Source organism: Lissotriton vulgaris, chromosome 10, assembly GCF_964263255.1.
Source record: "Lissotriton vulgaris chromosome 10, aLisVul1.2, whole genome shotgun sequence".
NCBI lineage: Eukaryota > Metazoa > Chordata > Amphibia > Caudata > Salamandridae > Lissotriton > Lissotriton vulgaris.
In genome coordinates, this window is record NC_141698.1 from 859,506,766 (window position 1) to 859,534,598 (window position 27,833).

Consider the following 27,833-nt stretch of genomic DNA (forward strand, 5'->3'; position numbering starts at 1 on the left):
GGTGGAGATGTGTGGTGGGTGCCTTGGTGGAGCTGTGTGGTGGGTGCCTTGGTGGAGATGTGTGGTGGGTGCATCGGTGGAGCTGTGTGGTGTGTGCATCGGTGGAGCTGTGTGGTGGGTGCATCGGTGGAGCTGTGTGGTGGCTGCATCGGTGGAGCTGTGTGGTGGGTGTCGGCGGGGTTCCCGAAAATAATCGCATGTCTTTATTTCGTGCTGTCAAATTCCTTCCCCAGCTTCCCCCTGAATCTAAAGCAAGGCCCAAAAGAAAAGAATTATGTGCGTTTGAATTGATCTTTAAAAGTATAAAGCGACACAGCTTTGATAAAATATGAGGGTTAGAGAAAAGAGAATGTAAAGTATGCAAAGGAGCTGATGAAACATTTGTTTTAAATATTTCAGTTGTTCTACTGCTATAAAATCCTCCAATCCAAAAGTACAGCGTTGTACTGAAATTAGCCAAACAAATATGAAAATTAAGAACGTTTTCAGCAGTTTTGCTTTTATAAATCCAATACGTCAGAGTAAAAAAATGGATAACATAAAATGCTCGTCGCAGGAGCTCTAATGAGAAGAGAGAGACTGAAATAGCAGCTATCTGGCAGCCTAGGTGAAAGCAGGGACGCTGCTGGTGCCTGCCTCTCCGCAGCAGAGGCAGGCATGCAGAAATGTCTTGCTGATGTGTTTATCCTCTAATCAGTTCATTAGTTATAAACAACATGACATTAGAAGTTTGGAGGTGGTTGATATAAATTTTTATTTAACTAGTCGATGTTTAATCCGCCAAGCTGAGCTGCATAGCAGTGAGAAGGATCTCCCTGACAAAAACCGGTTAGAACTTCATAAAACGCCATCATTGTCCAGGGGAGAAATAAACAAGGAGGGTGTGGGGGAGGGGGGCTTACAAATAGCACGAGGCGGGCGGTGTGGGGGGTGGGGAGTAAAGGAAATGGCTAGGATAGGGAGAAATAATAAGGGGTCTTGTAGAGGCTAGACATATGAGGGGTGAGAATGCTAAGGAAGGAGTAATCTAGGCAGGGAAGGGGCTGATCAGGGTTGGCGGGTAAGGAGGAAAATGACTAGGAAGAGAGCATAAAAGGAGTCACGGCCTGGCGGACGTGAAACTGAAAGTACGGCCGGCCGGCCGTGAATAATTAGGGGATGAGCGCACACTGAGAATCTGCCTTTGATGTGGTAATGCAAGGCAGGCAGGCAGGCGGCTGGTGGCATTGTGCACGCGCTTTTTAGGGCTTGCGCTTGCGCAATGACCTAAAAAGCACATGCACTGCAAGGAATCGCCAGTGGAATCGTGCTTGGTTAAACCCTGGATAAGCCACTATAGAGCTTTGCCAGCTTTGTGCATCAGCAGGCGAGCTCTAAAAATCTTGTGGTTGCTTCAAAAGATCTTCTCTACATGAGGCATTGGAAGTGCTTAGCGCTGGGCAGTACAGTGCGCCGGAACGCCAGATTGGTTGGCAATCAGTGGTGATCAGTTGCTGGGAATAGCTTTTTGCTCCTCTGGAAGCAGTTCCATTGCTCCACTTCTTTTGCAGTAGATTAACACCTTGGCTGCTGTGACTTTTCCCCTCCTGTGCTGAACTTCTATGAATACTATGGTTTCATGACGAGCTCAGCTCGTCATAAGCACAGCTCAACCGTGCCTCATGACGAGCTGAGCTTGTCATGAGCATTGAAGGGGTTAAAATAATAGCTGCTTTATTGGAGTTTGAGGGATGGGTGAATTATGTGAGATTAATGCACAAACCCGAGAAGATTAGGTTGTGCTAGGTTGCAGGGGTAGCACTTTAACCGGAGAGGCTATGGTCTTTGAAATTTCGTGTGGATAACTTGCAGACGCACAATAATAGGAGTTTAGGGCAAAGATGCATGGGATAAGGAGAAATAATAAGGGGTTTTGTAGAGGCTAGACATATGAGGGGTGAGAATGCTAAGGAAGGAGTAATCGAGGCAGAGGCAGGGAAGGGGCTGATCAGGGTTGGCGGGTAAGGAGGAAAATGACTAGGTAGAGAGCATAAATGAGACGCGGCCGTGAAACTGAAAGTACGGCCGGCTGGCCATGAATAATTAGGGGATGAGCGCATGCTGAGAAGCTGCCTTTGATGTGGTAATGCGAGGCAGGCGGCATTGTGCACGTGCTTTTTAGGGCTTGCGCAATGACCTAAAAAGCACATGCACTGCAAGGAATCGCCAGTGGAATCGTGCTTGGTTAAACCCTGGATAAGCCACTATAGAGCTTCGCCAGCTATGCGCATCGCAAGGCGAGCCCTAAAAATCAGGAATTAGTTTGTGTGTGGTTTAAGTTTCAGAGGTAAAATACAAAGCATATCAAACTGATTAACAGATTTAATGGGAGAAAAGCACCCCAAAAAGTACACTGACCTGGTGCAATTTCTATCTAATATGCCTAGATTTTGGACTACAAAGAAGTGTTTGGGCATGCACTGAAGGCCATTGAGGAAATTACCTAATAATGAACTTTATTTTTGGAGAGCCAGAGTGTATGCTTAGGTCTTGCTGCTCAGGATAAACAGTAATAGCAAAGTAGAGGCATTATGAGAGAAATAGAAGAACTATCAATAAGTGAACTTTCACACTGGGGTTTGTGACGGGAAATCAAGTTACCTATCCTCACAGATGCATAGAGAGTCAGATGCCTGCTACCCTCTGCCCACCGGCACCCCCAACATGAAAGGACAAGCGTTAAAAATGCAATAGGTTTCACCTTTTATTAAGCTAAAGATATTAGCTTTGCTAGTAGTATTGTACGTTAATTGTGCAATATGTAATGGCTTTATATATGAAACAGAAGGCATTACAATGGCAAATACATAAAGCAAAAGCATTGGCATAGCCAATAGGTCTCCCCTCTGGGACCTTATAAGTGTTTTGCCAGAGGTGTTTGGAAGTTTGGTAAGAGATGCAATTTAACATAAAGGGATCCCATACCTCGTTGACACATGCAGTACCCGCAGTTCAAACGAGAAGAGGGCCTGGGGAAACCGCTTATAAGATCTCAATCAATGGGGAAGGCACGCGTTACTGCAACTTGTACATGCTTTCACTGAATAAATATTTAACACATGATCCGAGGCAGTTGAATATAAGAGAGAGAGAGAGAGAGACACAGAGACGCTTGGTTGGAAATGCTGCCTGCGCAGCTCCTGTCAAGACCCCAGCTCGAGGTAATACATAATCCTCCATTAAGGCAGGTAGATTATTTACCGCGTCTCAGCCGCTGTGTACACACCGCCACCAGGACCCGCAGGCTCCTGGGGCCGAGTGCCACTTGGCCATGATTGAAACCCAATGGGCTGGAATTAATAGGAAATATTAATGTGATTTATCTCAGGGCTCGATCCCTCTGCCTCAATGCTTTAACAGTATGTCAGGTTGTAACTGGATAATATATGGCTGGGATCGATAGTGGCAGATGTAACAAGACCGGCTTCATTTTTACAGAGATCTTAGCGGTCAAGGTAAATTAGAGAAAACCGGGAATACGTAATTGGCCCTGTCTCAATAATATATACAAACGAGTTAAAAACATTGCATGCACATGGAACAAAACCAGAATGATAGCTAGTTTTGCGAAAGTAGATATTGCAAGATGTTGGACTACGTTTCTTAAATAGGGCGTAAACCTTAATCGCCATAGGCAACCAGCCCTTTCAATTACACAAATAGCAAACAAAATAAGGAACCAGCATTACAACGGCTAAGTTATTGGAAGCATTTATCCTTATGCCTTGAAACGCATCCATGAAAACTGCCAGTGTTTTAAAAGATGTGCTGCTCAACACACTACACAGCTTGGGGAACGTGACCAGGATTCAACAATAGAGCACACATTCATTTAGTAATGAAAGCTCACTACAAGTTGCAAGGACACAAGTAATGCTCAACTATATACAGTATTCACATAAATAAATGTGTTTAGCCTTCTTTGATTGACAACTTTTCAGTAGATCGAAAACTGTTCCATTTGGTCGAGAATCTTGAATACACGCAGGTGCACTTGGAACCAACATGGGACCTACAATACACGGGCAGAAATTTATTTTTCCTTACGGCGAAGAACTTGCTGTTAAACACATTTTTTAGGCTTTTTGCAATTTTCCACAACTTACACAGGCACGCACTACGTCACGCATACACAAAAATACACATGCTCAAACACAAAAGGTGCATATTAAACAAGCAGGCAGGCTGATACAGACAAACATCAAACACACATAATGCACACACATTGCAACGCATGCATTCATTGTAACACGTACGAAGCACATACATAAAGGGAGCTGCGTCTGAATTTGGCCCCTTAATGAAAACTCGTGCTTTCCGAAAAATGGGGAAGCTGGTCTGGGACGAAAATTGAGCAGCTGGGACCGAGAGCGGAGGATCGATACTGCTCTTTTTGTAAGAAAGGCAGCGTTATGAATGGGGGCTCTGACCCAGTATGAGCGCGTGAAGAAAGTGGAGTTGGAAAAATAAAGAGACCGATGCCAATCAATCTGTCCCTTTTATGGCCATTGCACTCACGGCGGTCTTCGTTCTTGGCGTAGAACAATGACGTCACTTCCGGCGCTCCCGGATGTGCGTACGCTTTTGCAAGAGAAATCCCCCGGCTTCAGGTATATGCAAAGGTGAGAGAGCTGCTCTCCATTGAGGACTTGCGGTTCGAGTCCCAGCCAGCTGGCAGACTGATGGTTTACAGTAGGTGATTTTGGCATTGTGTTCGAGGCAGCTGTGCTTTTAAAAAATGTATTTTAGTATTGTGATGAAGTGAATTCGGCAGTCACCATGACGACAAAGCTTGTTTTTCTTTGCAAGACCTATTCCTCGGGCCATGAGAAGGTCTGTCCGCAGTTGTTTAAAGAGTCTAACAATCGGATTCCACTAAACTATGTGTTTATGGAAATATTCTAAGAAGGAAGTGCAGCCTGGGGGTACAGAAAGTATAATTTGCAATCACAGCAGCGCCTCCCGGCATTCCGCATTCATAAACAGGTTGGGGGTTCGTAGGGCTTTTGGATTTTAGGGCGTACATGGTCATTTTAGGGTTGAGGGTGGGTTTGTGTTGGGGGGCCAGGTGTAATTTAAGGGTATAGAGCATGTTTGGGTTTGGGGTGTGAGGGTTAATTTTAGGGTGAGTTTTGGTTTTAGGGTACAAGGGTTAATATTAGGGTTTAGGGTGTGTGTTTGGTGTGCAAGGGTTAATTTGGGGGTTCAGAGTGTGTTTGGGTTTTGGGGTGCAAGGGTTAATTTGGGGGTTCAGGGTGTGTTTGGGTTTTGGGGTGCCAGGGTTAGTTTTAGGGTTTAGAGTGTGTTTGGGTTTTAGGGTACAAGGGTTAATATTAGGGTTTAGGGTGTGTTTGGGGGTGCAAGGGTTAATTTGGGGGTTCAGGGTGTGTTTGTGTTTTGGGGTGCCAGGGTTAATTTTATGGTTTAGGGTGTGTTTGGGGTGCAAGGGTTAATTTGGGGGTTCAGGGTGTGTTTGGGTTTTTGGGTGCCAGGGTTAATTTTATATTGGGGATCAGGGTGTGTTTGGGTTTTGGGGTGCAAGGGTTAATTTGGGGGTTCAGGGTGTGTTTGGGTTTTGGGGTGCCAAGGTTAATTTTAGGGTTTAGGGTGTGTTTGGGTTTTGGGGTGCAATGGTTAATATTGGGGTTCAGGGTGTGTTTGGGGTTTGGGGTGCAAGGGTTAATTTGGGGGTTCAGGGTGTGTTTGGGTTTTGGGGTTCCAGGGTTAATTTTAGGGTTTAGGGTGTGTTTGGGTTTGGGGTGCAAGGGTTAATTTGGGGGTTCAGGGTGTGTTTGTGTTTTGGGGTGCAAGGATTAATTTGGGGGTTCAGGGTGTGTTTGGGTTTTGGGGTGCCAAGGTTAATTTTAGGGTGTGTTTGGGGTGCAAGGGTTAATTTTGGGGTTCAGGGTGTGTTTGGGTTTTGGGGTGCAAGGGTTAATTTGGGGGTTCAGGGTGTGTTTGGGTTTTGGGGCTCCCAGCTGCAGGAGGTCAGACGTTTTTCTGCAATTCATTGTGCAATTATCCAACAGTTTGCATTTTTCTGGAAAACTGAAACCAAAGTGGTGGACGTGCTCTTTAACCCCTTCCATGCGGCCGCGATTCCCCTGGTGTGCTGTAAACAACACGAACAGGGGCAGGCCGTGACGAACCCCAGCCATCATCAGCACACGAGTACCGTAGTGCATGACGGCTGGGGTTCGTCATCAGCATGGAAGGGGTTAAATAGACAAGCAATTCCTGTTAAAATCACCAGACGCTAAAACATCTTATTGAACACACAATAGTACCTTTGAAGTATTCAGATGCTTATTTACAAATCACCCCAAAGTCATCAGGAACAATGTCATCTTGTAAAGTTATCGGAGAGTCATTTACAAGCCATCATCAGGAATAATGACACCTACTAAACTCATCAGGTACTCCTTTTCAAGTCATCCTTAAATCATCACGAATAATGATACCTACTAAAGTCATCAGGTACTCATTTTCAAGTCATCCTCAAATCATCAGGCTGAGCTTCTGCGGCTTGCTGATGACTTCAAGAGCTTGATGATGTCTGATGACATGTAAATGACTTCTAAGGTAGTTGGTTGATCATCCAATGACTCTGGGATGGCTTCTAAAGTAATCCTGTTTGACCTGGGGAATTAAGTGACATTTTGTTGTAATACTAAGTCCATTAGCCGAGTTGTATATTCTATAGATGATTTATTTAAGTAAAGTTACAACGTAATTTCCAGGTAGGTCGGTGGATGATAACCAATAGTATCTAGTTAGTGGCTTGCCCCACAGGAGCTGCCTCCCTGCTGCTCAGCCTGCACAATCCAACTGACACTCAGCATATCACCAGGCACCCATGCATTCTAAGACCTCACCAAGCATCCATCATTCTACACATCACCAGCACTCATCCTGGCTGAACAGTAGGGAAGGTGTAGCTAAGGAAAAGGAATGGCAATAGTTAAGTCACAACACATTTATTGAAAGTAATATTTTTTAAATATGGAGCATTCAAACATACCCTCCTGTTCTGGCAACATTGCCACGACCTACCTGAAGTGGGTCAATATATCATGTTCTCTGTTTGCGGAATTTTGTTATTGAGTTTTAAAAAACCAAATATTGGTGAGGTTTTTAGGTCTCGCCTCTCAATGCGCATGCGCATTGAGCAGAGCGAGACTATAGGCACTTATACAGACTTTACCCAACTGGCGATTTGGTGCTGTGCCCGTGCGCTTTTAGGTCAATGTGCAAGCGCATTGACCTAAAATGCGCGTGCACAGCATCAAATGCCAGCCAATTGTTCCCCAGCAGCTCTTCCCGCTCCGCCCCACAAGCTTCCCCCAGCGTGCGCTCTGCCTCAGCCGCATTTTTTTACAACTCCTCACGCCTCCCACACCTTTGAAGTGAAGCTTAGCTTCACTTCAAAGGCCCCTGCTGCTTCACGTCTCTCCCTCATCGACGCTCTCCCTGCTCAACCCCCTAAGCTGTAGAAACCTAGATGCTTGTTGTACCCTTGATATCCTCCTTCTGCACTCCATTCTCGTTCTTTCACTTCCCCTACATTCTTTCACTCTCTCCTCAAATCTCTCTCCCGCCAGTCTTTTAAACACTTCTTTCTGTCTCTCTCCTCCATTCTTTCTGTCTCTCTCTCTCTCCTCAATTCTCTCTCGCTGTCTCTCCCCTCCCTTCTCTTTCTACCCTTCATTCTCCGTCTCTCCTCTGCCTCTGCACGGCTTCAATGTGTTTATACATATACATTAAATGTGTGCGTGCTTCTATTGGCGCGTATTATTAGCACATTAAACTAAGCGCTGTTGGCTTTGCCAATGCTTGTGGGCGGCGGAAGCCCTTTAAGAGCCGTTAGTCATCCAGGTGGCAACAGGACAAACTAATTTTTCATTAACCAAACACAGAGATATCAAACCACCGTGGCTCCCGTTTATGCGATTCGTACAACTGAACGGAAAGTGCGTCCGTTATTTACTCATCATAAAGGAGCTTTACAAAGCGCTGCATGTGCACTTCTGCTTACTTAAGAGCACTTGACTCAGTGGTGTTAACAGAGCACTGTGGTAAGGGGGGTGAAGGTCCCGTCGAATGGGTGTGTAAAGCGCATAAAATGCTTCGATTCCGACTTCTGAAATACTCAAAAATAGCTATCTACAAATGCTGGTAACTTAAAGTTTCATTATATAGCGTCTTCTATATTTTGACTGCTGGTTGACGTGTTTTTTGTACATATAGTGCAACTTGCGACTGTCGTGACTGGTGCAGAACTCACTGACACACTTCTAAGTATACATATCCTCAAAATCTATAGAGATTCTTAAAATACAGACACCGTGAAGAACAATATTTGATGTGTGTTTAAAACATTTTTTTTTTTAGAGTTTTAATCTATGAAGTGGCGTAATGAACACATCTGTTGAACCATGTTCGACTCACAGCGTCTGCTTATTATACTGTTAATTTCTACAAAACCGTTATTCTCCCTGTGAAGCTTGACAATTACAGTCAGCTTCCCTGTAGCTGTTGAATGTGCCCACATTTTTTGGGTTAACTGCTTATAATTCGCATTTCCTCACCCGTTTAATTATATTTCCTACATGTTTATGCACTATCTTCTCAGCTCTTCCCGCTCCGCCCCACAAGCTTTCCCCAGCGTGCGCTCTGCCTCAGCCGCATTTTTTTTACAACTCCTCACACCTCCCACACCTTTGAAGTGAAACTGAGCTTCACTTCAAAGGCCCCTGCTGCTTCACGTCTCTCCCTCATCGCCGCTCTCCCGGCTCGCCCCCTAAGCTTCAGAAACCTAGATGCTTGTTGTACCCTTGATATCCTCCCTCTGCACTCCATTCTCGTTCTTTCACTTCCCCTACATTCTCTTTCACTCTCTCCTCAAATCTCTCTCCCTCCAGTCTTTTAAACCCTTCTTTCTGTCTCTCTCTCTCATCCATTCTCTCTCGCTGTCTCTCCCCTCCCTTCTCTTTCTACCCTTCATTCTTCGTCTCGCCTCTGCACGGCTTCAATGTGTTTATACATATACATAAAATGTGTGCATGCTTCTATTGGCGTGTATTATTAGCACATTAAACTAAGCGCTGTTGGCTTTGCCAATGCTTGTGGGCGGCGGAAGCCCTTTAAGAGCCGTTAGTCATCTAGGTGGCAACAGGACAAACTAATTTTTAATTAACCAAACTCCGAGATATCAAACCACCGTGGCTCCCGTCTGTGTGATTCGTACAACTGAACGGAAAGTGCGTCCGTTATTTACTCATCATAAAGGAGCTTTACAAAGCGCTTCGTGTGCACTTCTGGTTACTTAAGAGCACTTGACTCAGTGGTGTTAACAGAGCACTGTGGTAAGGGGGGTGAAGGTCCCGTCGAATGCGTGAGTAAAGCGCCTAAAATGCTTCAATTCCGACTTCTGAAATACTTAAAAATAGCTATCTACAAATGCTGGTAACTTAAAGTTTCATTATATAGCGTCTTCTATATTTTGACTGCTGGTTGGCGTGTTTTTTGTACATATAGTGCAACTTGCGAATGTCGTGACTGGTGCAGAGCTCACTGAGACACTTCTAAGCATACATATCTTCAAAATCTAGAGATTCTTAAAATGCAGACACCGTGAAGAACAATATTTGATGTGTGTTTAAATAATTTTTTTAGAGTTTTAATCTATGATGTGGCGTAATGAACACATCTGTTGAACCATGTTCGACTCACGGCGTCTGCTTATTATACTGTTAATTTCTACAAAACCGTTATTCTTCCTGTGAAGCGTTACAGTCAGCATCCCTGTAGCTGTTGAATGTGCCCACATTTTTTGTGTTAACTGCTTATAATTCGCGTTTCCGCACCCGCTTACTTATATTTCCTACATGTTTATGCACTATCTTGTTATGTCCCTCCTACGCGTATGTTTGCCTTTTAATGCGTGTATATTTTAATTGCAGGCTGTTTGCTAAAGAACACACAGCGTGTATAAAAGCTATTTTATTGTAACTGGCTTAGGGACTGGTTGTAATTGACGCTTTTGCAGGCTCCTCTGCTGCTGGCATTTCCCCCTCCCTTCTCGCCCAGTCCTTTGCGCGCAGACACCATCTGCCTTAACCAAATGACTGCTAAGGCAATTCCCCTCCTGTACTACATATACATGATTCCCATTGTTCATGACGAGCTCAGCTCGTCATGAGCACACGACCAGTGTACTGCATGACGAGCTGAGCTCGTCATGAGCAGCGAAGGGGTTAAACAGCCTGCAGGCTCCTCTGCTGCTGGCATTTCCCCTCCCTTCTCGCAGTCCTTCACCTCGGCATGCACTCGCACCTCCTTTATCCCCTTTCGGCCGCTTAAATGTTCTCAGTTAGCCACAAGCTCTTAGCCTCCTCTCTGCTTTTAACTCCATATTTCTTGCTCTAGGTCCATTCCGTTCTCCCCATCGTTTCCTTCCTCACTGACTTTATCTGCATCTTTCTCCCTATCCTTCCATCCTTCAACTTTCTCAAGCTTTCTTCCTCCGGATTTCTGCTCCTCCATCTCATGTGTGCTTTTTTCACGGGCTTCTGTCTCCTCCAGTGTTGATTTCCCACTCCATGCCTCTGCCGCCTTCTCCTTGCAGCCAGACTGTCCGTTTCCACTCTGACACTGTCTCATTGCAAAATATTGCATCTGCTGGTGTCATACCACCAGCCTGGCTGTGGAGTATGACCGAGCCAACATTCCTCTACCAGGCTTGGAACTCGTACTCACACTACTTTATGACACACACACTGAGCCCACACACTACTTTAGGCCACACACACACTGTGCCCTCACACTACTTTAGGCCACACACATACTGCGCCCTCTCACTACTTTAGCCCACACACACTGCACCCTCACACTACTTTAGGCCACACACACACTGCGCACTCTCACTACTTTAGCCCACACACACTGCACCCTCACACTACTTTAGGCCACACACACTGCGCTCTCACACACTGCGCCCACACCCTGCACCCTCACACACCCTGCACCCTCACACATACTACACCCTCACACACACTGCACCCTCACACACTCAGTGCCACATAATTATATGCTACATAATTACTTCACTTATTGCAACATACACTCCAAACAATACCACTCAGAGCCACTCAGAGTCCCAGGATGCTTGTTTCCGGTCCAGGGAAGACATGGCTTGGCAGTTCGGGCTGGACTGTTCCCATGAGGCACAGGGTCAGACTGATTTGCATGTGGCCATGTCTGAACCCCCTTTTGTACCACATAATTAAACGCTACATAATTACACTGCGCTCAACGCAAAATACCCTCCAAATAGCACTCAGTGCCACATAATTACACGGCACATAATTACACTGCACTCAATGCAACATACACTACAACACCCACTCAGTGCAACAACATTTTATGCTACGTAGTTACACTGCGCTCAACGCAACATACACTCAAAATACCACTCACTACCACATAGTTACACACCACATAATTACACTGCACTCAATGCAACATACACTCAAAATACCACTCACTACCACATAGTTACACACCACATAATTACACTGCACTCAATGCAACATACACTCCAAATACCAGTCAGTGTCACATAATTACATGCCACATAATTACCCTACACTCAATGCAACATACTCCAAATACCACTCTGTGCCACATATTTATATGCTACATATTTACACTGCGCTCAACGCAACATACACTCCTAATGCCACTCAGTGCCTCATAACTACACACCACATAATTACACTATCTATCACCCTCACTCTATCTATTGTCCTCACTCTATCTACCGCCCTCATTATACCACTCTACCACCCTCACTCTACCTCCCTCACTCTACCACCCTCACTCTACCCAGTTCTCAGCAAATATGCAATGTATCAGTGTTTAAAGCTTTATTACAAAAGTACAATAAAATTAATATCACACTTTTGATCTTGATTTTTAAAAAATATAACATACGCAACATATAATCTTATCACAATTTTTTTTATATGTAGTGTCATTATACATTACAAAAATTATGTAATTATTAATTACATATAAAATGTATAAGCAATTATGATTTGTCATATCAATACATGTAAGACAGGGGAATACTAAACATCTAGCTTTAATAATGCTATAGGTGTCACATTAGCAAATTCTATAAATATTGGCATTTACAATAACAAAATTAATACATTTGCTATTATAGAAACATAACTTAAAATTATTACATTTACAAGACCATTAGCTCCAACTTTTCTAATGCGAGACCTATTGCATTTCCAATGCTTGTTGTAAATTGCAGGTCCTGTACGGAATTATTTTAATGTAGTTTCAAAGTGGATGGTTACGGAAAATGATACGTAGTGAAGTAAAATGATCGGCTGTGGATCACATAATTTTGAGTGGCCAAGGCGGTATCTGAATACAGTATTGTATATTGTGTAGTTCAGACACAAGCTGCATTCTTCTCTCTTCTGCTTAACACCAGAGGTTACTCTTTTCTTTTCAATATATCTAGTATTGTTTTTCAATTAGTGTTAGGCCATGGAGTTTCTTAAATACACTTGGTACAGCTTAAATCAAACTGAACCCACACACACACACATACATGCATGAGTAATCGTAAGATTTAAAGGTATGATTTTCTGTTTTAAATGTTTCCGCAGACAATGGAGATCCAGCGTAGGGACAGAATGTGCCTGTCAGAAATCATGCTAAACTTTACAAGTGACTCCTTGAAAAGCTGGAACTATGGGGCAAATTTGGTAGAGGCTTTGGGCTCCCTTCCTTTTTCTAATTATTTAATTGCGGTCTTTCATTTTCTCCAGTCAGCCCAGACCGACAATGTGCAGCATGGCTACAGAGAGAACTATTCTGTCTGCAACTGTTTATTCTTCAGTTGCCATCTCAAAATATATGTGTGTGTGTGGGGGGGGAAAGGGGGGGCTGGGGGTGTTGTGCTGTCAAAGCCATGCTTTGACTAAACAGGACAAGATATATGGCAGTTTGGTTATGTCTTAAAGTTTATTGTTCTCCCCCCTTTGGTCTATCAATCTGCAGACTGGGCCAGGTACAACCCCTTTCCAGACTTAACTATCATGGTAACAAGGGCCAGAAGTGACATGCTTCTGTAGGAAGAAGTTGGGGGCAGGAGCTCAGAACTCAATAGTGAAACACCATATATAATAATGTGATGTCCAGCCATTGCTTATTTTTATAAAAAAGAAAACACTTTTAATTCCACAGCACAGCAAAACGAAATACTAAACCATCCAGTTGACCTATCATACAGGGCTGTTGCAAGTTGCTTTAACAGCGAGGAACTGCACTCCCCCTTCTTCCACTGTAACTGTATTCTCTTTTCCCTGGGATCAAGATTCCACTATTAACATATGCTCTGTGCTATGGACATAAGCAAAGCTTAGGCTCTGGTGCAGGTAGCTCAAAGGATCTCAAACTTTAATTTAGGCAACTAAGTTCAATGTCTCTAGCACCTTTTGTGTTGAAAGTCTAAAGCATGGCATGGTGGAATCACCTGTGTTCCTCAGTCTTTCTAGTCTCCTGGTGCTCTTAAGCCCTGGTGTTTATCTGTTGGAGTTTGGTGGCCCTCTGATCTTTGTGGTGGGTGAAGGTGGCATACTCTCCCTCATGCGGTGGACTTCTCCATTGCAGGATAACACTGCAGTTACTGCACACAGGGCAATGTTTACTAATTTGGCTGTAGAAGGCAGGTAAACGTGGAAGCAGCATTTTTTGCCTACGGCAGTCCTCCAGGGTTTGTCTGCAGACAGGCACTCAGCCTGGAGGTCACAGGCATCTCAAGCTGAGCCCTCTGGTGAGACCTGGGGCTATTGCAGCCTGTGGTCAATTTGGGCTTTCTGTGGGAATTTGGTCTCTTTTTTTCTTGTTATGGTGGCAGGACCAGTCACTCAGGCCACAACAGGCATATTCGGCGCCATAGAATCATTCTTTGTGGAAAAGTCATATTTACAATTGCTCACAAATTGCACAAATACTCCAGGAGGACCAGGTCTCTCTTGGATCACTTAGAAAAGGTTAGATCTTGCCTCCAGAACAGCCTCTTCTCCTACAGGGCTGGGCACATTCCTCGCTCTCTCTCTTCCAGGCAGTCAGGCTACCAGATGTATCAGGCAGTTACTTCCTCAGCTCGTCCAGCAGAAAATGTTGACTTTAGGTGATGGCACCTCACCTCTAGGAGAGAGTGGCTGTCAGGCAAGCTTCACCCACATCAGTCTTCGAGTACTCTGAGAACCACTGCCTTCGTTGGTCAAGATGTACCTGGGACTGGAACAGAGTGGGGTTGTTTGGATCCCAATGTTGTTACATCTTTTCCAAACAAGGCATGTGGATCCACGTCAAATGGTTCAAAACTGGTCCATTTCCGATTCAATTCACAGGCTGCTCTCCAGATACACCATGTGTGTAAAGAGATGCTTTTCACAGCAATTAGAACTAGGGCTGATTCCAAGCAGGAGTACCCGCATAAGGGGCACAATGAAGTGTTACAGAAGCAGCTGGTGCATCTGTCATTCATAGTGAAGTACGTTGTTGGAGCAGAAGCGATGCGCAGGCAGCCGAAACGCAAGCTGTGTTGTCGGTCTCAGAGCAAGAGATGCACAGCGAGATGAACGAGGAGATGACCGAGAATGCAGAGAAAGTGAAGATGAAGGTGAAAGACTCGAGCAGCATGATTAAAGGTGCTCCCAGTGCATTTCAGCAGATACAGACAGCAGGAAAACGAGACTATCCGGACGGGCAGCCTACTGTTGATATGCAGGTACAGGGGAGTGCTGCAGAGCAGCTTCTGACTATCAATGGGGTGTTGCCGACTGCAGATGGGGGCGCTATGCAGGACTTAAGTAACATGAGTGGAGAGCTCAATCAGCCCTTTAGTGATACTAATAATGATGCTGATGGTAACAGTGTGGCCCACCCTGGCAATGCTGGCACTAACTGTAATCATGGGTGTGATATAACTGTGGTAATGACAACTGGCTCAACTATAGCAGTAGCAGATTTACGTATTAAACCATCTGGCTTTTCAAGGGAACCCTCTGGTGATAAGACGGAGAAACAAGTCATCGGGAGGGATTTTGCCTTAAAGGCTAACTTTGTTACAGATCTAGGTACTATAAATGCGGGACATTTACAAGTTGACTCTGGGCCCAAACAGCGACTGAAGCAAATACCATAAATGCGGAGATAATACAAGCTGATACTGGGTTGATAGCAGAAGGTCCAAACACTGCTCCATCAGTCACGGGCTCACCTAGTGATGAATGCTTCTTCACTGGGAATGATGATGAAGAAGACGAAGAGGAGGAGGAGGAATCGGATTCAGCTTTAAGTGAAGGTCTGGACACGGATTCAGATTTAATATCATTATCCCCGGAGAGTCAGGAATCAGATCAAAAAGTCTCAGAAGTAGAACAAGATACTGTGCACAAGGGGTGTGCAGACCGGAGGTTAAATAAGGTAAAGCACAGACTGCATAGTAGAGCTAAGAATTCCTTGAGCCCTGCTCAATTGGGAGTCGCAAAGAAGCTTGATTGGGATTATTCAGCCACATTGCAACTGTATCATGAGGGAGCTAGTGGTTCACCGCAACCCCATCCAGAGTTAATGGGATTAAGCCCTAAATCTAACTCTAAATCTAACTCTAATTTTGATCTCTTGTTTACAACTTTAAAACAAATTCAGAGTGAAGCCAGAGCCGAAGGGCAAGACATGCTAATAAAAAAATACAGGGATCACTACCCAAAGTAAACAAACTGTATGCAGAAGTGGTGGGTAGAATCTCAGAGGTGGAGGAAAGAACAGGGAAACTGGAAGATGAGGTGGGGAAACTACAGGAAATCAGATTGGAACAAGAAAAGACATCATCAGACGTGCTATGGAAGCTTGAAGATTTTGAAAACAGACAAAGACGCAATAATATAAGACTACTTGGGGTGGAGGAGGGGAAGGAAGGTCAAGATGTGCGGGCATTTGTGGTTGAACTGTTTAACGGTGTATTCCCGGAAATGGATAAGTGGAATTGGGAAAATGAAGTGCAGCGGGCCCACAGGTTCCCACTGATACAGAAAAGGGGGAATGCATCTAGCAAATCACAGGCAATTCTGGTGTATGTAGGCAACTATCTGTTAAGAGAGGAAATGATGAGCAAGGCAAAGCCACAGACCAAGCGTACGTATAAAGATATAAGTTTCTTTGCCCGGCCTGATTTTTGCCACGCCACCGTTGAAAGAAGGTGGCGTATGAGGCAGTTAATCACTCCATTTCAAAATGCAGGGTGCGAGGTGTACCTAATGTTTCCATCACGTCTAAAAGTGGGTGTCAATGTTCAGTTTAGAGTATTATATTCTGAGGTTATGGCTCAAGAGTACCTTAACTCCCTTAGAGAGTAAGGGGCAGAACAGCTAGACGGTTGCTGTGAGGCAAACAGCTCGCAAGGTGTAGCTCCAAGTTGGGAGGAAATAAGTGGGGAAAAAAAGGGGAGAAAAAAAATATGGGAGAAATCTGGTGAGAACTTGGAATTTACATTAGTAACAGGGGTCAGCAAGAGAAGGGGTTGTGATAACGAAGACGGGAGGGCAGGGGCAACCTAGGGGCCCTGGCTGTCAGACATAGGTCAGGATTGACCTATTTGCCAGTATGGGGGAGGGCATCCAAGGGTGGGTTGTCAGGGGAGGGGGAGGGGGGAAGGGGTACAGGGCACTGCATAGTAAGAAAGCACAAGGGTGGAATAGGCGGGTTTAGTGTACAGGAAAACGAGTTGTCGAGAGTAGACAGTGACAGGGTGTTCAAAACAATAACATGCAATGCGGGCTCGACTTTAAAATCGTTGCAAAAATGCTCCATGGATCTTAAAGTCAGGAAATTTATTAGAAGTCTTGTATGGGACTAGATTGGTAACCTGGAATGTCTGCGGGCTGAATGATCGCCAGAAAAGGCAAAGGATATCTATGGCACTAAAACAGATGAATGTAGATTTTATTTTTCTGCAAGAAACACACATTATGCCTTCGCAAGGGTATTTGTTGGATCAGTTGGGATTCCATGTATTAGAATGCTCTAGTCAAGGCATTAAAAATAGAGGGGTCGCTATACTAGCAAGAAATAAAACGTGATAACCAGGAAAAAATTGGAAGATCAGTGGGGGAGGTGGGCACTTATTGAATGTCTCTTGGAGGGTGAGTGGACTGATCAATTGCCAATCGAATTCTATAAGGTGTTCTGGGAGATACTAGGTGATGACATGGTCACAACAATGCAGTTGGCACAGGCAGGTATATCTATACCAGGGTCCTGGGGGGGGGGCGGAAATTGTGATAATATTAAAAAAGGGGAAGCCCGCTAACGAGCCTGGGTCTTATAGGCCGATCACTTTAATGAATACTGACACCAAGATATATTCTAAGGCCTTGGCAGCAAGATTTGCTAGAATAATAGGAAATCTTGAGTTCATCCCAGGAAGGGGCACTACCCACCATACACGCAAGGTCATAACTTTATTTGAGGCCACGGAGGTCGCAGGGGACCCGATGGCGGTTATGCTATTAGACGCCGAGAAGGCCTTCGATCGGGTCTCCTGGGACTATCTGTGGCAGGTTTTAATTAGAGCAGGATTCAAAGAAGGATATGTCAAAGCGATTCAGGTACTGTATACCGCCCCAGTGGCTTCCATACGAGTCAATGCAGGGTCTACCCGTCCATTTCAAGTAAAGCGAGGCACGAGGCAGGGGTGCCCATGCTCCCCACTTTTATTTGCGATGTATATGGACCCACTGATTCGCAGAATAGAGATCAGTGAAAGAATCACCCCGTTGGATACACGCATGGGTCAATGCAAAATACTTGCATACGCCGATGATGTGGCAGTGATTACACCGAACCCCACGGAGGCTATAGGGCAGGTAGAGATTGAAGCCCGAAGATTTGGTAATATTTCAGGGTATGCGTTAAATACCTCTAAGACGCAGATAATTAAAAATCGACAGACAGATTGCTCTGACAACCGAGTGGTCCAGACAGGAATATATCTGGGAGTGACTATTACCGCTGATCTTAATACCTTAGTGGAAAAAAATATTACTCCTATAATAGCTAATGTAAGGAAGGAGCCAGATAACCTTCATCTCTCAATCGTGGGTTGCACTAACATCGTAAAGATGACAATATTACCTAAGCAGGCAGTACACTTCACTGCATGGGGAAACTCTTACCAGTGGCAAGGATTTAATTAAAGTATTCCTTTCATCATCTTGTTGTTTGTTACATTAGGTACCGTAAGTGTAGCTGGTATGCCCAAACGTGGGTTCTGTGCTGACTGTACCATAATAGAGCCTCCGCTATACCTTACTGATGAAACCTTATTAGGTTGAAACTGGTCTGGGGTTGGTTGTGGGAACCCGGCCTGGCAGTTCCTGCTAGACCGTGAATATTGGAGCAGGATCAAGACAGTTTTGCATATCACTATCTGTCTGGAGTGGCTTAGTGGATGAAAAATAATGGTCTGGAATGTGGCTTGAGCGATCAACAGCAGCTGAGATGAATCCAAGCAATCCTTCCACCACCTTGTTTGTTGCATGCTATAACCAGAGGTATCCTAAATGAATGAACTTCAAAACGCACACAGCGCCACTGCTTTATGGGATGCACCCATTACAGTGATAGTAGGTACTGTATTCTATAAGGGCACATTTGGTGCCCTTCCAAAGGTTGGAGGACGTGATGAACCTTGTATTGTTAGGGTCAGGCCTTAGCTAGGATGGCCTGATGCTAGTGACAAAAGAAAAGCCAGAATATCAATTTTACATACATCTGGCACTCAAGCAAGCGAAATTTCCTGTATACCATGCAGGGGATATTCCCGTGTCAAAACGGTAATCATAGGACTTGGTGGAAATGGCTTCATTCCACTGAAGACAAGGAACCAGACCCTCCACAGTGCCCTCACCCTGTCACAGAACCACATGCTTTTCAAGAAGAACCAAGTACGCTTGGAATTTGATGTTCACGGTTTCATATGCTGTAATTCTTGTACACCTGGTAGATAGAATTGTGTTCCCTAACCAAAGCTTAACTGTGTGGCAGCCCTAGAGTTCTGTTTACTGGGTGCATATGCCCACAGTCATCCTGCAGCATTATGCCCACCCACGGTCATACTGTCAACTTAGCATGTAGAGTGTTGTTTACATTTTTGGGGAAGATTCAAGCTGCCGTACACAGGTAGCAGCCTGCATTCCATATGTGCAGTGGTGTTAACCTTAAAAATAAACATTGATCCAGTCGGCAGCTTCCATCATCGCCCGACTGCGTTCTCTAAAGTACCATGCCAGTGTCTTCTTCCTGCACCCATGAGCTCATGGACGAGCCAGCTCCCCACTGACACGAAACGCCACAGCTGTCATTCGGGTTGCTTTTTTTCGCCTGATTAAGACTTCAGGGCTCGACGAATCCAAAAAATATTACTAGACCTGCAGATCTAGTTACTTAAATAATCTGCTCAACCTAATTTTAATGCTCTTGACCCATTAACTGGTTTCAAATTATTATGTGATCCTGGGCAAGTTTTTTAATTCACTGAGACACTATTTTCTTCTTTATCACAGTGGGCGTGGGAGGAGTGGTAGTAGTAGGCTCGGTTACAGAAAGAGGCTGCAAACCAGTGTATCTCTTCAAACTGGGTTTTATTTTTATGGTGCGCCTGGTCCGAAAGGTCAGTCTTTCCCTTGCAAACTCCAGGTTGTTCGCGGTGGCGGGGTCTTCGGGGTGACGGTTCTCCTGACGGGCGTCTGCGGGGTCAGCTCCAGTCCTCCGTCTCCAGATCACCAAGGGAAAAGGAGACCAACAGAGGGAGCCGTTAGGTTAATATTCAGATACCGACGTACCCTCCAGGGGACCGAGTGATAGTGAGGGAACACCCGTGTATAATACAGTCTGGCCGTGCTCGTGTTCAGGGGGGCGGTAGGTTGTGAGGAATACGGGAAGGGTAAGGAGAGAGGACGGGTATGGGGTTAGACACGGGGAAAGGCACACACAGGTAATTTACACTATCTACACAGGACCGCTCTTCTTCCCCACCCAGGCTGCCCAACGCCTCCGTACCTGAGAAAACCACACTCCTCCCTCGGGAGTGTGGCACGGCGGAACACGGGGTCGTTGGCCTCCTGGCTCTCCTCCGCTCTCGTGTCTTTCGTCCTCTCCGTTTTCTCCACGCTTCCTCTCCGGCACCGCTTCTCCGCTTCCGACCTCCGGGGTGATGACACACCTCCCATACAGGACTTCCTGCCCTTAGACCAGTCTGGAGTCTCCGATGTCAGAAGGGGGCGGAGTCGCGGCCTGATCGTCGTAGTCCCAATTAAAGGCGCCGAGGTCCTTTTCACCTTCCCGATCCGAAAGGCTGTTCCACTCTGCCCTCGGAGAGTTAGTCTGCAGGGAAGGAGGGGAGTTAGGGACAGGGGTCCACCAGTTCGTACGGCTCCTCACCCCGACCCCGCTACAATCACATATGAGAGCACTTTCAAATATGCAAGTTCAGCACGTCTGCTGTACAGAAAATGCTTTTGTTTGATTTAATAGACTAAACATTAGCTCCATATAGAATGCAAATCTAGCCACATATAAGATAACCTTGACTGCAGACTTGCCTCTTCGTTAATTAACCCCTTCGATGCTAGTGACAAGGTCAACTCGTCATGGGCTTTACCTGCCCTGTGCTTATGACGAGTTGACCTTGTCACAAACAATGGTAAATGTGGGAATCCAGCACCCAGCGGGAAAACCCTTAGCAGCCAAGGTGTTAAATACAATGTCACCAGACTTGGCCAGGAATGTCTCTCACATCATGTTAAAAAACTGTCACTTTTAATAAATTCATAACTAAAGAAAAAATTAGCAACCCACTGTTATTTGTATTCAGCAGATTTTACATTGAAATGCCTACAGAATTTGTCACTGACATGTGGTTTTAAAACTATATAGTGTACAATGTTTGGAAATAAAGTTTCTGCAAATATTTGTCATTTGCACATCACAAGGTAAAGTGTTCTGATTTTGTTTTCCTCCAATTTAAATCTTACAAAAAAGTTCTTTCATAATTTTTGATCTACTTGTACTATTCATTTACAAGTTGCTCAAATGTTGTTTTAGAGAAAAAAATATTTGACTGCATTTTTTTCACAGTTATTGTCAAATAGCTCACTTGTCAAAAAGCATTAACTGTAAAAAGAGAAAATTAAACACCATTTTTCAAGAACTCATGAGCAACAATTAGTAAAAAGACTAATTAACATTTGATCTCTGCCTTTGAGCAGTTGGCAAACGTGTCAAGATAAAACACGATTTAAAAAAGCGTTTTATTTGCTTATTCACTTTCTGAAGGAACAGAACCTCTGTTTCTTTCAGCTTAAGCTTACTCGCCAGCAGGGTTTTGTAAGTGCTAAAAATAGCTCGACCTGCTAAAATTCCTCTTGCAAATGCGAGAGGCTGAGTGGATTTTTCGAGGCCGAAACTTGCATCCGATTTACTCGGTTACCAGTCCAATCCAAGAAATTTGTAGAGCGCGCTACTCACCCGCTAGGGTCTCAAGGCGCTGGGGGGGGGGGGGGGTTCGCTACTGCTCGAACAGCCAGGTCTTGAGTTGTTTCCTGAAGGAGAGATGGTCATGGGTCAGCCGTGGGTGGGTGGGGAGGGAGTTCCATGTCTTGGCCGCCAGGTAGGAGAAGGATCTTCCTCTGGCGGTGGATTTGCGAATTCGTGGGACGGAGGCGAGGGCGAGGCTGGCGGATCAGAGCTGGCGGATGGGTGTGTAGAATGTGAGTCGGCTGTTGAGGTATTTCGGGCCCATGTCGTGGAGAGCCTTGTGTGCGTGGGTGAGGAGTCTGAACGTGATCCTCTTGCTGACGGGGAGCCAGTGCAGGTCTTTCAGATGGGCTGAGATGTGACTGCGACAAGGGATGTCCAGGATGAATTGTGCAGAAGCGTTCTGTATGTCCTGGAGTCTTTTCTGGAGTTTGGCTGTGGTTCCAGAGTAGAGGGTGTTCCCGTAGTCCAGTCGACATTAGCACAGTTTACGTTCCCCTGTTTTCAGGTCACAATATAACTGTCACAGGAACAATCACTTGTTTATCACAATCACTCCAGTCTGGAACTCGTGGCAAATGTCACAAGTTAACTCAGTAGATCATCCCTCTTCATAACAATAATTTGCATCCCTGTGACATGGAGTCATAGGGTAATACTGCTTAATTTATACTCCATAATGTGGGACCATCATAAACTACCACTTTTCAGCAGTGAAGCAACACAACAGCCGAACTAGATAAGCTACAAACATCATTCATACGCTACCATTCATACCATTAACTAAAGTACCAGGAAATGATTTTGGTTTTGCGCAGCTGGCCGACCCTGAGTCCTGATCACAAACCGGCTACTGCTAAAAGCCACTCCGGTCCACCAACCCACAGCGCTGCAGCCGTATCCAATGAACCGCCGCACAGATGAAGCATGCTCACCCTCTCCATCATAAATCACAGGTAACAGGCCCCGTTTGCAAAGAACTTGGGGACTTCTGCCGCCCGATCTGTTACTGCACCGCGAGTCCTTCCTCCTAACTTATAGACAGCTTCTCCTTCGTCACTTGCATTTCAAGGCTGCAAAGATCCGTGCAGTGAGATGCACCGTTTTCCCCTCATTTGAAGAAGTGAGGTTGCTTGCAGTTATGCAGAGTGGTTGACTCGCCGGCTTCTGAGGACAGGGAGAGGGCAAACTCATGAGAAAAAGGTGAAAGGTGTCTGGGAATAGAAACGGTGGTCTTCCCTGCCGTGCCCGCTTCTGTGCCCAGGTGGTCCTGCAGACCTGTGAAGGGCCGAGCCCCATGCGGACACTCTGCGACCGGACCTCGGCCAGCTTTGCTCGGTGGCAGCGCTGTCCGCCCTCCCCATGGCTGGCGTGCGGGTGTTGCTGCCGATAGCCGTGCTGCTGGGGGCTGCTGCCGGGCGCCCGCTCATCTGCTGGTAATCGCTATTGCGTTTTTATGTCCTCGGTCCAGGTGGTGTTAATATGTGGGAAAAAATGGCAATTATAAAATAATGCAATCACAAAATGAGCCACATTAGTTCGCATCATTTGCCATTTCTAGTCCCATAATGTTGTCCATCCTACTGCATAATTTGGCCCACCGCTACCGCATAATTCCTGTGGCAACACCTCAGTGAATCATGCAGCAAGTACCCTACGTAAGTACTATACAGAGGGTACCACGTTTAAAAAAATCACGCGTGGAGTGCAGGCCTTGTGCACCATTAAGAGAGTGGAGTTCAAAACTTTGAATGCACATTTGGGAATTGGAATGTCATCAACACTGAAGAAGGGCAATAGTTCCTAATACCTTCTAGGCTAGCGCGTGACAGGAAATGTAAATCTAATGCAATTTATCAGAGGTGGCAAAAGCGACGGCCTTTGGAATTTGGACGACCGCAGTCACCACACAAATAAGACACAAAATATATTTCTAGTACTTTTTTATTTTTAAAAAAAGGCTTTGTAGCTGTTCTAGTGAACAGTAAACCGCAAGCAGACACTCAGGCCATCTTATGAGAAGGAGGCTTCCTTTTCAAGTACCGTTCATCATTGATTTGAAAAACCAGCTGTGAGTGCACTCCCCGGCCCCACACTCCGCAGCCCCCACCTGAGCTCACCTTCCGCTGCTGCTTCTCCCAGGCGGGGTCCAGCAGGAGGTCCCGGTCGTCCTCTGGGGTGCATGTAGTCGATGGTCTGGGTGTCGTAGTGGTCCATGCTTGCTTCCGTCCCTGTGCCCTGGCCTGGAGTGCTTCGTGTGGGTCTCAGCCTCCCCCTTCAGCTGCTGCTGCCGCCGCCCCCCCCACCCCACAGTGCAACTCACTAGGCAGCCAGAGCTACAGAGGACACGGACAGACACGAACAGCGGGGGGGCGGGAGCGAGGACAGCGGGAGCAGCGAACAGCGGGAGGGGGTGGGAACTAGGACAGCGGGAGCCACGAACAGCGGAAGGGGCGGGAATGAGGACAGCTGGAGCAGCGAACAGCGGGAGGGGGCGGGAACGAGGACAGCGGGAGCAGGCGATCTACCTCATCTTTGACGAACAGCAAAATGGTGGCCAAAAAGCTCGAAACATTTTCAGATTCGGGGGCGTGTTCTTGCTCTTCTAAAAAGGGCGTGGCTAAAAAGTGGAAAGAAGAACACAAAAACACCCCCAAATCCGAAAAAGACTGAGCTTATTTGGAGGGACGGCTCTCTCCTCCAATGGCTGGCCTCCGTTTAGGAAGCCAGCCAATGGAGGAGAGACGAAAAGAGAGGCGGGATAAAGCAGCCACTCTAAGAAACAATAATTCTCCGGACTTCCCTCGACCTAAAAAGGAAAAAAATGTCTGTGCCGCCACGAAGAGCCTGCTGTGTAGATCAAAGAGAAACACAGACCTTGCTGTGTTTACTCCATTCCTAAAACACTATAGTGAAACTTTTAGACTTCTATTAGGGGGCTATGTTGGTTGCCTTGCACGGCTTTGAAAACTGCTACTTTGTGGCTTATCTACCCATATTTGCCGGAAGCAATATATTTATTTTTTGACGTTACCGTGTACGAAAGATGGGTAGATTTGGGATTACTAAATGGAATGTAAAATGGACTGTTTTCAGATAACTAAACCTGGAACATATGTCTTTTAAGTCGATTATACTTGAGTATTTATCAACACAAGATAGGATGATGTATGAAAGGCTCTACATCAACCGTAGCTGAATAATGATTAAGGATACATGCATATGTCACTAGGAAATGTTTCATTCATTAAGTTATTTCACTAAGTAGGCACGTTACTCTTGTATTTTGGGAAGCACAATACATTTATATCGAATGGGCTTGATTCACAAAGGTGATAAACCTTTGAGTAAGTTTATACTTTGAAATAAGTTTACTACTTTTCCGTATTATCAAACTGAACTTTTGTAGTAACTTGCACTTTTGTTGTAACTCTACACTACACATGGCCAGCCACTGGTACTGTAACATCACCCCATAGGAAATAATGGAGGTAGTGACTTACTACAAAAGTGCAGTTTGTGAATTGGACCCAGTGTACCGTTCTCTCACCTTGTTAAAGTGAAAGGTCTTTGTAATATATAGAACAATTCTTTCCATCCTTGTTGCTTTTTCTCATCATTTTGACAAATGTATACATTGTGGGGTAGGTGGCTGCATTCAGAAAATGTGCATGGATGTCTCATGATGTATGCAAATCGTACACAAATGGATATGTTGATGAAAAACAGCTCAGCGAACCATCTTGTTTTTCAATGGTCTGTGTGTAATGCTTTCCAGTATGCTAACTTGAATATCAGCATAGGTCACACACTTGTCTTTCCTGTTTGATATACCTTTCAAAATTTCAAATTCTATCTTGTGTGACTGTTTGAAAAGTACATTTTTACACACTGATTCACATTTTTTAATTGCAGATTTCATATATCCATTTACACCCTATATTTATATAACAAAGGAAAGCACTAAGTTGTAGAATAAAATCCACATTTTTACATATTTAGGTCTTCCCTACGAGACAGCCATACACTGTCTGTTGCAAGACATATTGTGACATTACTGTGTGCCTAGTGCCCCTTCCCAATTGCTTACCACTGGTTGGCGTGTTCTCTCTGATTTGATTGTTTCTTATACATTAACTTGTGTGGGTTTTACTTCCTCTTCTTGTGTTTGTCACTCCCCTGGAGCATGGACACCTGGCTTGCATCCTTCCAGTGTTTGCTTTTCAAGCACTATTTTTTTCGCTTGGTTCATTAGTCCACAAGAGTGGATGTGTTTCTCCAGCTCTCTCCATTGTATGCTTGTTTCTCCTACACTCCTTGTTGCTCTCTGTTGCCCGTGTGCTTCTCTCCAACTTTCCTATATGATGTGTCACCCTTGTATGCTTCCCCAGCTCCATATTGCTCCTGCCCAGTTTCTTTTAATCCCACGCCACGCTCCGCATTGCGCTTTCTTTTTGTCGTTTGCTTGACCCCATCCGTGCCCTCCATGTTCCTTCCACCCCTATGTGCCCTCTCCATGTTTCTTCCCCCACGTTCCCCCTCATTGGCATCTAAAAATAAAATAAACAGCTACTTCATAGGGTTTTTCTTACTTAATTAGCCATGCTGCATAGCATCAGGGAGGCTGTGCAGCATGGCTAAAACCCATTAGTCAGTAGTTCCCAAAGGTGCGACCTGGTGGCTTTGCCAATGCTTGTTTTCTGTTCTATAGAGTCAAACTATCAGTCGATTGAGTAATGCTAAATACTCTCCTTTCAAATGGGGAAATCAGTAAACTCCTACATCGTTTTAAGAAGGGCTCAGTTTTCTCAACGATTACATTGGCTGTAAGGTAGTCTGGTTGTTTGAAGGGCATATCTTGACACTGTTTGTTTTTGCTTCACAGTTCAGGTGGATAGTGGAGTAAAATGGCGACCACTGCAACTGTTAAAAAAAAATCCATACCGAAAGTCAAACCTCTGCCTGTGAAAACTTCTTTAGACAACCCGTACACAATCAAGTGGAATACAGTGGTGGGAGAGGATATGCACTTTATACTTCAGACATTGCAAGAAAAGTTCAAACAACTTGGATTCCAAAAGATTGAGGCTCCAAAAAGGCCAAGAAAGTTACCATCTAAAAAAGGTAAAGGAGAATCAAAAGACCAGAGTAACCCAAGTGAAGCAGACCTTGAAAAGAAGGGAGCCGAAGTTGCTGGGGTAGAAACATCTTCTTTAGAGGAGGCTTCAAATAAACCTGGGTGGACGCACTTTGATCTCAGGAAGCAGCTTGCCATTGGGATCAATGAAGTCACTCGAGCTTTGGAAAAGAATGAACTGCATTTGGTGCTTGTGTGCAAATCTGCCAAGCCTCCGCTGATCACCATGCACCTTATTGCACTAAGTGCCAGCCGTGCTGTGCCCGCTTGCCAGGTCCCGCGTCTCAGCGAGAACTTGGCACCCGTTCTTGGTTTAAAATCCATCTTGGCTCTGGGATTCAGAAAAAACTCTAGTCATTTTACTGATGAAGTGGAAGCCATAAAGAAAAAGGTGCCTCCTCACCAGATTGCATGGATTAATCACACAGAAGTTGAAAATAAAACAAAGACTTCTGCTCCTGAGGAAGAGCAAATGAATGATGCCACCGAAGGTTCAGTGAACATTTCCCAAAAAAGTCTTAAACGAAAACAAGATGAAAGTCTTATAGAGATTTCTGAGACCAGACCTACACCTGGAATAACCTTACAGCCATTGAAAATAAAAAAGCTGGTTCCAAATCCCAACAGAATAAGGAAACCACCCAAAATAAAGAAAAGTATATCTAAGAAGTAGTTAACTTACCATGAAGCCTTATTTTCGTTTTCCAGTGTGTGCCAAAGTGAACGTGCAATTTATTTTCAGTGTATTCAGACATACTTTGGTCTACTTTTTTCAAATAAATCCAGTAAATATTTTTTCAAAATAGACTGAGACATTCTTTTTGCATTATCCATTTGACCTTGATTGTACATATTTGTCCTTTCTCTAATTATGTAAATACAGAACTGACATTTTTCACTATGGAATGTCGGCAAAGAGCAGTGGTAAAGAATGGAGTGCAGACTGGACTCTTGTGCAAGAGGCATGCATATGCAAATAACACTTTACCTTGATACGGTACAGGGAAGTTGTTTTTTTCATTGCTTT

General features: G+C 44.9%; 1 protein-coding gene across 2 annotated transcripts; it reads left to right on the forward strand.

Moving 5' to 3' along the window:
- Window positions 1-4,480: 4,480 nt before the first annotated feature.
- RPP38 (ribonuclease P/MRP subunit p38) lies at window positions 4,481-27,611 on the forward strand. 2 transcript variants are annotated; one of them, XM_086941814.1, is made up of 2 exons: window positions 4,481-4,731; window positions 26,555-27,611. In XM_086941814.1, the coding sequence occupies exon 2, from the start codon at window positions 26,577-26,579 to the stop codon at window positions 27,477-27,479; it is 903 nt and encodes a 300-aa protein (XP_086797940.1). In that variant the 5' UTR covers window positions 4,481-4,731; window positions 26,555-26,576; the 3' UTR covers window positions 27,480-27,611. The 2 variants fall into 2 exon arrangements, with proteins under 2 accessions (XP_086797940.1, XP_086797941.1); XM_086941815.1 differs by having other exon boundaries at window positions 4,481-4,661.
- Window positions 27,612-27,833: the final 222 nt, after the last annotated feature.